Below are 13,280 nucleotides of genomic sequence, written 5' to 3'. Positions count from 1 at the left end.
AAAGGGATAGAGTACTCTTAAGGAGACACTGGAAAAGCTGGAACTCTTCTGTCTGGAGAGGAGAAGAGTAAGAGAGGGAAGGACTGATCAAGGGTGGTAAACAAGCTGAATGCTGAACAGTTATTCACCAAATCTCACAATTCTGTAACTATGGGGCACTTCTCAAAACCGCTAAGAAATCTGTTAAAAAAGAAAGAAAATAAATTGCTGCTTCAGAGTCAAGAGTGGATTTCTGTAATGTATTGCCTCCACAGCTTCCAATGGTAGACAGCACCAGCTCTTTCAAGAGGGGGTTAAACAAATTCATGGGTAACAGGTCTGCAAACAGATACTGAAGTGAAGAGGCAGATATGTGCCTTCTGATACCCCAATACAGTGTTTGTGGATGCTATAGGAGTAGGACGTAAACTGACCAAAGACTCAGGCTCACATGTTTTCTATAAATGGTTCCTATTCCCATTGCTACAGAATACCAGGAGACATGGACCACTGGCCTGACCAGAAAGGCATTTTTACACTCAGGATGAGTACAGAAGGAAGCAGCAAGCTGGGAAGAGTTTGGCATTGGGCAACTTCATATACAAGCAAAAAGTTTTGCCTGTTTGTTCTTGCTTGTCACCTCTAAGTAACTGGCAATGTTTATTGCACGCAATTACCAACTCAGTCTGCACTATCTCCTGATGACAGTAGCTGATGGTGAACCTCAGATCCTACTGCTCAGCCAAGTAACCTTAGGTACTGTTAAGGAAGGTAACACAGGCAGCTACGTATGCAAGAGATCTTAAGATCTAAAGTCCACACAGCTAAGCAGACTAAGGAGAGACAACATCAAATGTGATGCTTTGCATTAACAACATGGGCGTCCTCAAGGCTGAATGGACTTAGGGGTATAGGGAGGCATATTTCCATTTGTCACTGTGGTGGCAAGGCTCAAACTCCAATCAGTCCTGCATATTTAGGGTTGTACTGGGATGTCCTTGCTGCTGCTAGAACAGGAGTAAGAAGGACTGGGCAGTCTGGAGATGACACAGGTTTTGAAGGGCAAAGCATATGCAATGGCATGGCAAAGGCTCCGGCATTAAGTAGCACACAGTGCACACTGACAGCTCCAGGTAGGTGAGACCCCAGAAAGCGGGCATCAGAAAAGGTGAAACGAAGAATATCCCAACTAGACAAGTGTCAGGACACCTCTGTAGCTAGGGCAGTATGTATGGTCAAGTAATTCAGGTGTATGTGGGCGTACCAGATGTACTTTTACAGGAAAACATAGACAGCTTCTCTCTCTGTGAGCTACTGATTTATTTTAAGAGACCTTAGGCTGGAAACAGATGCTTTCACCAGAACTCCTCAGAGACAGAGATCTCGGGTGGCTTTCAGCTTTACAGTGAAGGTATTTACCTTACCTTGTTTTAGATATTTCTCTTACCTTGCTTTAAGTACTTCATTGACTTTTTGTTCTAGTTCTAATCTCCTCTGCCGCTCTTTTTCTAGCTCCTGCCTTAATGTTTCAGCATTTGTTTCTTCTCTCAGCTTCCTGAGCTCCTCCTCTGTTAATTAAGGGAGAAGAAAAAGATTTAGTTATCCTGAAGTATTTCTATAAGAAAATTAAAACCTAATTATGACAGATTAGGTGTTTTGGTTTTTTTTTTTTAAATCTGTGCTATACCAAATATATTTACCAGAAAAAGCAAGTAAACAAGGGCCAGAAAGACTTCATAAAAAGCACACAGTTGTATCATATAGAAAATGTCTAGTTACAAATGTTAAAGAAAGGAGAAAAACAACTCTAAAGTTTTCTTTTCAAAATGCAATGTATCAAAAATAAGTCCTTGGTATAAGCTACCTTTATCTAAATACAAGGTGACATAAGGTGACATACCCTTCATTCCCCAAAGAAACAATCAACAGGAAAGGCTGTATTTTGCTACATTCAGTGGTCTTAACATGAAAAAAAAGTATCTGTTTTCTTCCCCCATGTCTACGGGTAGGAAAAACCCCAAACATACTCTGATAAAGGTATATGATGCCATATAACCCTCTATCCATCAATTTCTGGCAGTTCTGTATTTTTACATGTCAGACGACCCCATTATGGACCCAAGTATCTTACAGTTTTAAGAAGGGATTATGAGAAACTAAGTTCAGATTTTTCCCCTTTTCTGAGGTTACAGTGTGCCCTACTAACTTCCACGTAATAACTTATATATAAATATATATATGTACACACACATATATTTACTTATACAAACATAGATACACACTTTCACAACTTTTTTCATGAGAACTTAGTATCAGCTATGCATAAGGGGGTTTTTTGTGGCTAATTAGCTTTGCTTTTTTGTCACTGGCAGTATCCTTGTTCATGACCTTATTTTACTGTAGAGCTACAACGCAGTCACTATCACTGATCCCTTTTCCGAGATAGGTATACAAGAGACATGACAAAAAGAAGTATTGGAATCTTTTCTTTTTTTTTTTCTTTTCTCTTTTTAAACAAAAAACTTACACTACATTTTGGTCTCTGGGCTGGTTTTTAAGCTCAATTTCTACAATAAATTGTGGAACAACAGGTGTATTTCAAGCTTAAAGCAAACCAGAACAGAAAATACTTGCTAATCCCACTATCAACAGAGACACAGGGGTTCAGACTTTATGTCATTTTACAAGATTTGAATATTATGTTCTACCTTCCAGCAACCTCTTCTGGTTTTTTTTCACATATTGCCTTGTAAATCTTTGATAATCAGATAATTTTGATATCTGAGCCTCTCTGACTCCAATCATCAGGTGTTTGAGAAGGTCTGAAGCCCTAGTGCAAATATTCAGAAGAACTGATAAACTCTCCCCCCTCTGCAGGAGGCCCTTGTGCAGGATCTCAGATCATTTTATCCGCTGTGCAAGTTAGTTGGTGGTAGATTATCTGTATTCCTGCAGCACTGAGAGGTTTACAGCACAGAATGAGGAGAGATGGGAAAAAGATACACGAATCGAGAGGACAGTACAACATGACGGCTTCCACCATGAAGCTATGGGCTGAGGTCTACCAAACTGAAAGGAGTGCTGCCATCTCGCCACTGATGCTTTGTTAGTGACCCCAGAAAGAAGAGTTGCAGCACAGAAACCAAGTTATCCTCCAGCAACTAAAACTGAAATTTATTCCCAAGGGTAAGGTAGGGAACTTTCACTGTTGCAGCAGGTAGTGTCTCTCCTGTAAATAAATGGGAAGAAATGGGCATAAGGGCATACCTATACATGGAGCTGTTCCTAATTATATGTCCACAAGGAATTTTAAATCCAACAAGAAAACTGTGTTTATAATTAGCTTACCCTACTTTCAAGGGCTCGCCTTGTTCCAGAACAAGAGAATGCACACAGCTGAGGGGAAACATCTGTTGCATTTCAAACGCACTAGAGCTTGTGCAATATCATGAAGACATCACAAAAAGTTCCAAAGCTTGATAGGGATGTTATCTTCTCAAGACCATTAAAGGGCAAATATTCTTCATTAAGCACTTTTTTTTTTTAAAGAGGAAGTGACTATGCATTGTGTGTACATAAGAAAACCACAAGTAGTGTAAATTAACCTCCATGCCCTTGAAAGTCTACTCAGATCTTCCAGCTTCCTTAATTCCAGTTGTTCTGTTTGGGCTACATCTTGTTCTGTTAAAAACAAAACAAAACCCCCAGAAACTTGACCACTAGGAGAACAAGCAGTGCCAGAGATGCAGAATGAATTTATACAAAGAGGCAGTTAAAGGGTACACAGCAAACAAGGTAGAACTCCTATAAAACAAAACAAAAAATACAGCATCTCATCATTAAGGATTGTCACAGCTTCACATTGCATGGCATTTCCTAACTTCCAAGTACATGACTTTGCAATTAAAATCCACCCCACGACGACTGCTCTGGCTCCTCCAACTCTTTAAAGCACCTTTTGTTACTACTTTGGCAGCAGTGTGATCTGGCAATGTAAAACCTCTGTGTTTGGTTAAATGCTTTATGTTTGCTAAGCAACAGAAACCACAGAGGGGGGTAGGGGGGTCAGGAAGAGAGAAAAAAAAAAAAAAGACAAAAAAACCCCATGTTCTTCTTTGCACTCTCCTCTGAAACAATCTACAATTTGGCAAAGCTGAACTGAACTTACAGAGGACATTTCTCTAGCCCTGAGGGGTCCTCCTGCCAAACGAGTGAAGCTGGTTACAAAGAGCAGAGGTCACAGACCCTTGAGAAGAGCCTGTAAGAACATTTCACCATGGTATCTATCTACTGAACTTTACAGATGAGTATAATGCTTGACGATGAGAACAGAGCGCTCCTTGGATTTCATCTTCAGTCAAAATTCAAACATCCTCCCCTCTCCGCCCCCACACAAAAGGGTCAAGCTTCAGGTCCAAGATTAATCAGCTTCCATAATTTCTCTCCCAGGTATATCAGTCTCAGCTCCCTATCTCCCACTGGGCAAGAAACTTGAAACAAATATTACAAGAGGCTCAGTGCATGTCTTAACTGGACATGCAGGTGATGTGAGCACCCATAAAGGTGACCTAGTTAGAAGGAGAAAATTACTGAAGAAAACATCTACTGAAATGCTGACAGAGAAAATGCCAGCCAGCTTGGGAACTAGGCCTGGGAACCAGAAGCATCCTTGAGAAGTGCAGCTGCCCTCTTTGAAGTACACAGTTGGGTACCTAGAAACCAGAGACATCCTGAGATATCATTGATAAGGGCAAAAACAAGAAACTGTAACAGCAACTTATCATCTGAAAAGGTAAAATAAAGTCTGAAAAAAGGAGAAAACATCATGAGAAGGTAAGAACTGGTAACTGCCATTGGCTGTTATATCTGCAAGAACAGGAAAACAGTCTGGAAAAATAAAAATTACCCTGAGAGAACAGAAAACATCAACAATTGGCTATTCCGGGTGAAAAATAGAAATTAACAGTATCTACACCTCCTTATTTCTCTATGATATAAAAATTACTTAATTTTTATCCAAAATGAAGCTTCTCTCTCAAAGAACTTCCCGTGCTAAAAGTACTTTTCCTTTCCTAAATAGGTTGAACTCTCCTCACAAACTTTCTAAGAGATCTTAGAGCCTTGCCGGGGAGGGTTTGGTTTGTCCTCCCACTTCTGGGATGGTTGGGTCCCCCTCTGGGACCTGTTTTTCCTCCTCTCTGGGACAATCTTGCACCTTCTGAGATCTAATAAGCTTGATACCAGTATTATTGTGAACTTACATACACATGCGCATATAAGTAATCTATCACAAGTATTTCTGCTGCTATATTATTGATAAGTTGGCTTCACTAGTGATAACTTTGCAGTAACCTGTAATAATACACACCTACTTGGTTGCTGCCATACTATTGACTGCTGCCAATAATTTATAAAAGCTTTATATATATATTATTTTTTCATTCATATATATATATGTATTTGTGTTAGCAATCACCGTTATAGTTGCTAGTGGAGATTTTTGTGGTATTTGTATATTACAGAATCCTACCAACCCAGAGTCACAATCTCTATATACCCGCAGGCTGGGTAACCCTTGAGGTCATGACAGCAAGTGTAACTCTGAAAAAAATGCTTTAAATCTCTCTAACAAAGTCAACTTGTGCAGAAAAGCAGGACAATATCGGGATAATATTGCACTTCTAAAAATGAGAGAAAAGTGTGAGAAAAGGCTGCAACAGTGTTTCAACTACGTTAACTTGCATATTATTGCACTGTAAACCCTTGGAGAGTTGATCCCAGAGGAAAGACCACCATCAGCCATGCATCTCACAAGTTACCAAAAAAATATATCCATTTCAGGTTTTCTACAGCATTTTATCCTCTATTAGGTGTGTGCTGGTTTTGGCTGGGATAGAGTTAATTTTCTTCACAGTAGCTAGTGTGGGGCTGTGGTTTGGATTTGTGCTGGAAACAGTGCTGATAACACAGGGATGGTTTTGTTACTGTTGAGCAGTGCTTACACAGAGCCAAGGCCTTTTCTGCCTCTCACACCACCCCACCAGCGAGGAGGCTGGGGGTGCTCAAGCAGTTGGGAGGGGACACGGCCGGGACAGCTGACCCCAACTGACCACAGGGATATCCCATACCATACGACATCAGGCTCAGCATATAAAACTGGGGGAAGAAGAAGGAAGGGTGGGACATTCGGAGTGATGGCGTTTGTCTTCCCAAGTCACCATTACATGTGATGGAGCCCTGCTTTCCTGGAGATGGCTGAACACCTGCCTGCCCACGGGACGTGAGGAATGAATTCCTTGTCTTGCTTTGCTCACGTGTGTGGCTTTTGCTTTACCTATTAAACTGTCTTTATCTCAACCCATGGGTTTTCTCACTTTTACCCTTCCGATTCTCTCCCTCATCCTGCTGAGTGAGCAAGCAGCTGCGCAGGGCTGAGCTGCCTACTGGGGTTAAACCATGACAAGGTGTAACACAACTGTCACACCTGCACTCTACAGATTTCATCATTTAAATTTAAAAACTTAACAATACAAAAAGTTTAGTTGTTACCACATAATCGTTAAAAGACAAGCTACCCAGCATTTTGTTGCATCATTGTATGTCATCAGCTACCCCAGCAACTGAAAAATTACAGTTTGCTCCACAGAATACACAAGCTTATAAGAAATGTTTTGATTAAAACTCTTAAATACCAAAGTATTTAGTTCAGGCAAGATTGAATAGAATCAGAGTAGTATTTAGAAAAGCATGATACAGCAGGCTGGGAAGGCGTGGCAGCAGGTTGGATTTCTAATTCAATACTGCATGTGCAGTAAAGCGGATGCGTTCCTTAATACGGGGATTGGAGGTGGATTAGGGAGTCTCCTAGTAGCTGTTTTACATAATAGCATACCTTTGTACTCCTACAGGTACGCTGCAAAATCCCCCCCAGGACAAAGCGACCCAAAAAAAAAAAAAAAATTTCAGAGCCTAGCTAGAGCCTGCAGAGCACTGCTTCCAGCTACCACATCAGTTTAGTGTTACATCTAAGGAGACAGAGCTGAAAACTAGAAATGCCAAAAAGCGTACATGCACTCTGTCATATTTACATGGGGAAACACCAGTACTTAACAGGACAGAAATAACCCTTCTATGTCTATGTTAATTATGGCAAATCTCCCTACAACCCTTTGAACATTACCAGAGTTCAAGTACATTATTTAATTGGTACTAAACGTACTAAATCCCAACCACACACCATCAAACTGGATCTCACCAGCCATGCTGACAGAGCCAGACATTGGGCGTTTTCTCCAGTGCAGGCAGCTTCTACCCCTGCCACACTCCCAACTCCCACAGAAAGCTAATATTTAAAGTTTGTCCCAACTAAACCAACTATATGACATTACTAATAAAGTGTTAGGAGTCTGAAAACATGTTTATTTTCATCATCATAAACACTGAAGAGCTTTCAGTCTTTATCTGAAACACCAGTGGCAAATGGCAGTGCTGTGAAAGACACAGAACGGCTCCACCACTTGTAACAAAGCCAAGACACACAAAGAGCATTGTCTGACCAACAAGCAGTGATGGAGGAAGGACCCACAATAGAAATCCCTAACCTGTTTTTCTCCTGTTTACAGTTATTTTGTAATTCATATACTCCTCTGGAGACAAGTTCACAATTCATAGCCGTAACTGGATACAGCTTAATTGAGTACTATTTGTTATCTGTTCTTCTGACCTCTGAGCCTCCTTCCCCCAGGCTTATGTCCTTTCCATCAGTGACTTGAGAACCACAGAGACTGCCAAAGACTTACCACAAATCTATCCAAAAGACTGCAGACAAAACATTAGCCTTTGATCACAGACATTGTAAGACATTCTACTTCTTTGTATGCCAGATGCTTGGGAAAGAACAGGGCTTGTCTAAGCCATCGCTCTACCAGCTCCACTTTATTATCTGTCCTTTCTTCTCGAAGTCACCTCTAAGTTCATGTCCTCTTCCATGCTTGGACTTCTACGCTTCACTTGGGAAGCACAAAGCTCACCTGCTTAGGAGGACTACTCTTAGCATTTTAAGAAGGAAGAACCTAAAAACCTCCCTTCTCAAGCCCTAAAGTCCAGGCTGACCGTCAAACCCTTCCTTTGTCTTGTGTGGTTAGGTGGTCACTTCCAAAATGGATACCAGCCTTCTTGTTCTTCATAGCTCTTCCAGAGCTGGACAATGAGCGGCCTGGAGAGTCACCTCAACAGATAGACAGCAGCAACAGTGGGAAGAGGGTGGGAGATGCAGCCTGACTGTGGCGTTATCCAATGATAGTTTTAGAAATTTCTTCCTACTATAACAATACCAGATACTATTACCAAGATGATTCCGTACAACATTGTAAACTGACCATATTTTAAACAGAAGTTTTTCGTGCTGTTTTTTTTCTGGACACTGGCTTCATATTCTTTGCTGGAAAAGTAGGAATCCACATTATTTTGACTTTAAGTCTAGCAACCCATTTACCACAACAGACTAAAGCCAATCTATGTTCCTACTCTAGATTTTTGTTTTTCTATTCCCTTTAATTCTGAAAAGCCACGAGTGAGCTTGGTGAGGCATAATGATGGGTTTCAGCATCACTGATCCCTCTTTTGCCAAGTGCTTCCTCAGAATTTGTTTGGGTAATGGTATGTTTTATGTGGACTCCATACTACATCACTTAGTTTTAAAAAAGAAGTAGATTAAGGGGAGGTCCTGTTAAACTGAAGGCAGAAGCTCTCAGACTTTTTCTAACTCAGAGGTGGTTCTTTATGACAACTCAGGCACAAAGACAAGAATAATTTATTTTTTTTCTTTATGTTGCCTTAAGTATTTTGTGAAGCAACACTGAGGAGGCTAAGTGTCGTATACGGACATTGAGAAACTACATCAAGTGAAATGAGAGAGTTACTGAGCCAAGCATCCCATTTGGCAATGGTCAGGAAGAGGTACTCTCCCACCAGCACAGAGGGACTTGTGGCAGCTTCCTCTGAACCAACACCTGCCTGCAGTGCAGGGACTTCCTCTGCCAGGGAAGCTGCACAGTGCTAAGGAGTGGAACAGCAGCCAACGTTCCCACATCACAGAAAGAACTACACAAAAACTATTCCCAATACATTGTGATTACAGTTTCCTCTTTCTAAGAGCACAGTTTAAAGTGCCAGTGAAAGCATTATCTACTTAGAGGGAACAGAGCTATCTACAATCCCTGATTCACCTCCATAACCCTTAGCAGTTAGCATCATAGTGAAATTCCCCACAGCAAGAGTGAACTTCTGTCAGATTTTTTGTATCATTGAACAACTTATTTATTCAATGAGGAGCAGTCCTAGGTGAGAAAAGAAACCCCCACATGGAAAAATCAAGAATAAGTAAAAAAACCCCAAAAAACAAAAAACCCCACCAAAAACACCCCAACCAAACCACACCAAATCCAACACCTCACATGATCTACTACTACATAGTGATCAAAACATGTTGTTCACACATTCAGCTACACAACTATTCTTCAATGAACTCTCATTTCTTCTTCATCAAAAACTTCTTTTCCTATTGTTCCAAAAGACTCATTCTGAACTACTTTATCTTCAGCTGATCTTTGCTCAGCCACACTGTGTAGAAGTGGTGGGTTGACCTTGGCTGCAGGCCAGGTGCCCACCAAAGCTGCTTTGTCACTCCCCTATTCAGATGGACAAGGGAGACAAAACAGAATGAAAGGTTCATGGGTCGAGATAAGGACAGGGAGAGATCACTCACCAATTACTGTTACAGGCAAAAAAGACTCAATTCGGGAAAATTAATTTAATTTATTACCAATCAAATCAGAGTCAAGTAATAAGAAATAAAACTAAATCTTAAAACACCTCCTCCACCCCTCTGGTCTTCCCGGGCTCAACTTCACTCCCAATTTCTCTCCCTCCTCCCTGCCAGAAGCACAGGGGGACAGGGAATGGGGGTTGTGGTCAATTCATCACACATTGTCTTTGCCGCTCCCCCTTCCTCGGGGTAGGGGCGGGGACGGGACTTCTCACACTCTTCCCCCACTCCAGTGTGAGCTCCCTCTCATGGGAGACAGTCCTCCATGAACTTCTCCAATGTCAGTCCTTCCCACGGGCTGCAGTTCTTCACCAACTGCTCCAGCATGGGTCCCTTCCACGAGGAGCAGACCTTCAGGAACAGACTGCTCCAGCGTGGGTCCCCCACGGGCTCACAAGTCCTGCCAGCAAGCCTGCTCCAGCGTGGGCTCCTCTCTCCACAGGGCCACAGGTCCTGCCAGGAGCCTGCTCCAGCGTGGGCTTCCCATGGGGTCACAGCCTCCTTTGGGGGCACCCACCTGTTCCAGCGTGGGGTCCTCCATAGGCTGCAGGTGGATATCTGCTCCACCATCATCCTCCATGGGCTGCAGGGGGACAGCCTGCCTCACCACGGTCTTCTCCGGGGGCTGCAGGGGAATCTCTGCTCCGGCACCTGGAGCACCTTCTCCCCCTCCTTCTGCACTGACCTTGGTGTCTGCAAAGCTGTTCCTCTCACATCTTCTCAGTCCTCTCTCTGGCTGCAATTGCTCTTGGTATTTCCCCCCCACTTCTTAACTCTGTTATCCCAGAGGCACTACCACCATTGCTGATGGGCTCGGCCTTGGTCAGCAGCAGGTCCATCTTGGAGCTGGCTGGCATTGGCTCTGTTGGACAGGGGGAAACCTTCTAGCAGCTTCTCACAGAAGCCACCCTCGTAGCCCCCTCGCTACCAAAACCTTGCCACGCAAACCCAATACAGAAGGAAATAATGCTAAAAACATAGGAAGATTTTTTTTAACCCAACCAGTCTATGGATGGGGACAAAAAGACATCCAAAAGCTAATCAGATAAGAGGGAAGAAAAAAAAAAAACCAAACCAAAACCAAGTCGGCAAAGAAGGAAAACTGAAGGAAGAACTATTCAGGGTTTTTTTTGCATTTGAGAACACTCTGCTTTCTCAGTGTAATGGTTTTCCCTTATGGTCAAGCCTCTTGCTTGTTTGACTCTTTCATACAGGAAAAAAAGGGGGAAAAAAGATTTTGTAACAGGAATATCTGTGTCATAAAAAGCCAAAAAAGCAGACAGAAACACTAAAGATTAACTACATTTATTGAGTGCATATCCGTTCCTCCTCCCTACCTCGTTTTATATAGGTATTTTTGTAGAGTGGAGAAATGAAACAGTTAAATATAAAAAACACATTTTCACTATAACCTTTCTCCAGCTCAACCTGGTTTACCTGCACATATCAAAACACACAAGTGACCCATCACATTCGGAAACAGTCATGCCAATTTGCCTTCAAAAACCCTTAATGCAGGTTTGGCAGTTAAACAATCCCTCTTTTTACTTTGTTTTTGTTTCCATCATTCTGTTGTGCCTCTCTTTGCTCTTTCAAAAGCAGAGCTCCTGCTCCAGTACTTACAATAAGCATAGCTTTTGAGAACCAATTTTTGAGTCTCTTTGCATACGCCTACAGTGCAGGGGGCAGCACGGGCTCTCTCTCCATGGATGGGAAATAAGCCAACTCTGATCCAGAAGCAGTGGAGGGAAGACTGAGTCTGAACCACCATCCTGCTTCTTAGTGCAATTAACAGTCCCCGGTACTATTTTCCTCACCTCAATAGCAGAGTTTCACATGAAGTGTTCTTCTGTTTCATGTGACAAGAAAGACTGATTTACAAAGCACATCATATTTGACAAGATACTCTTCCTCTCTGCAAACTGGCCTCGTCTCCTTTCCTACCATTCCTGTTATGTCCCACTTCAAGTGGGTGAGGTTAGAAAGAATTAAAATGTCATTACTATGGTATGTATGAAATAGTTATGCTAACAAGCAATTAGTAACTCTACAGTTACATATAGTGTTTTCAGTGGAGCTTTATTGTGTTATAACAGACGCAGGATCATTTCCCCTTCATTACGGAGAGATTTTAAATTAAGCTTCCTGAAAATATCTGATCTTAAAAATCAATAGCTTACTGAGCCAGATCCCCTTCTCAAAACATCAAGTGGGAAGTTTTCTATTGCTAGATACACTTTTGCCAGCTTAAAAGTCAGGAAAAGTACTGCTGCTCTACGAATTTTCAGAAATTTCAGAGACTAGAAATGCCACAAGAGTTGCAGAATCTAAAATGAACTGCAAAAATTTTGTCATTATTGCAGGAACTGTTTTCACTCCCTGTTTTTGGCAGAAGTGAAAGTGGTTATAAACATTTCAACGTCTGGCTCCAGAATAGCAGCAGGCTCTTCCAAGGCTTTTATGTTACTAAGCCGGGAAGGGCAGGTTCCACATGGGGCTCCTGAAATCTCCAGCCCAGTTATACAAAAGGGACAGGCACAGCAGTGCTGACCGCTGCCCTGCCTGAGTTTTCACAGCAACTCCACAATTCACGAAGCCAAGTTGGGCACCCAGAAAAAGGCAGAAGCAAGAGCACACCCCACCTACATAATGCGATACGTAGGCGGCATCTGGTTGAGCCGGTGGAGGAGTTGAAACAATCAATCTGTCAGTGCAGTGCTGCACTTTGGTTAATCAGTCCCATGAAAAGGCGGCGTGATGGCACATGATCCTCCTGGGTTGGGTCCTCCAGCATTCTCGCATCTTCACACCAACACCATTCACATGCTTTGCTCAATGATGAGGGCAGATTGCACAAGCTGGGCCCCGGAACAAGGACTAGCCCAGGACTAGCTGCTGCTGCGCTGGGCTGGGGTCACAGCCTTTCCCTCTCCACTGGTCTCGGGAAGCTTGTGCTCTTGGAAGCCAACTCGAGAGTGAGCAAGAGCACAACCCATCATCCACCAGTCAGAGCAGAATGCTTGCAGGTGAGAAATGGAGATCTGAATCCTCCTTCACCTGTACTGAGGCCTCCTAAGCCCCAGACAAGTGCTCTAACCTGCTCATGATTTGCCTCTTCAAACAATGTTTCCAGGAAAACTGAGCCAGAGCTTTGGAGAGTTGGGTTTTTTTGTCCAGGGAGGCTAGACATGAACTCAGTATACATGGTGCATCATGTAAGCATCTCTGGGTATAAGCAAAACCTTTCCTACACCTCTTAAGAAACTTCTCCTAGTTTTTTGAGGAGCCACTCAATCAGAAGTCAGACCTAGAAAAACTTCTGTACAAATTTGTTAGTACAAAGCAAATGAGAGCAGCTCTGGTGAACAGACAGCTCTGCAGCAAAGCCTGGACTTACGTCTTTTTCCTGCGGCTTCTCTGGAAGAGATTCAAGAGGATTCCCACCAGTTGCCATACTTAAACCACATTCCTCATC

The 13,280-nt window shown here is 42.5% G+C and overlaps 1 protein-coding gene across 1 annotated transcript in view; it reads right to left on the bottom strand.

Moving 5' to 3' along the window:
- The window catches only part of GRAMD4 (GRAM domain containing 4), an 85,449-nt gene that overhangs the window by 31,310 nt on the left and 40,859 nt on the right, over positions 1-13,280 (bottom strand). The window contains exon 4 of the mRNA XM_054825857.1: positions 1,427-1,547. Within this exon, the coding sequence (XP_054681832.1) occupies positions 1,427-1,547 (121 nt within the window). The remainder of the gene's footprint in view (positions 1-1,426; positions 1,548-13,280) is intronic.

This window comes from Grus americana, chromosome 1 (assembly GCF_028858705.1).
Source record: "Grus americana isolate bGruAme1 chromosome 1, bGruAme1.mat, whole genome shotgun sequence".
Classification (NCBI taxonomy): domain Eukaryota; kingdom Metazoa; phylum Chordata; class Aves; order Gruiformes; family Gruidae; genus Grus; species Grus americana.
Note: the sequence above shows the minus strand (reverse complement) of the source record. Positions and strands in the feature narration are given on the sequence as shown.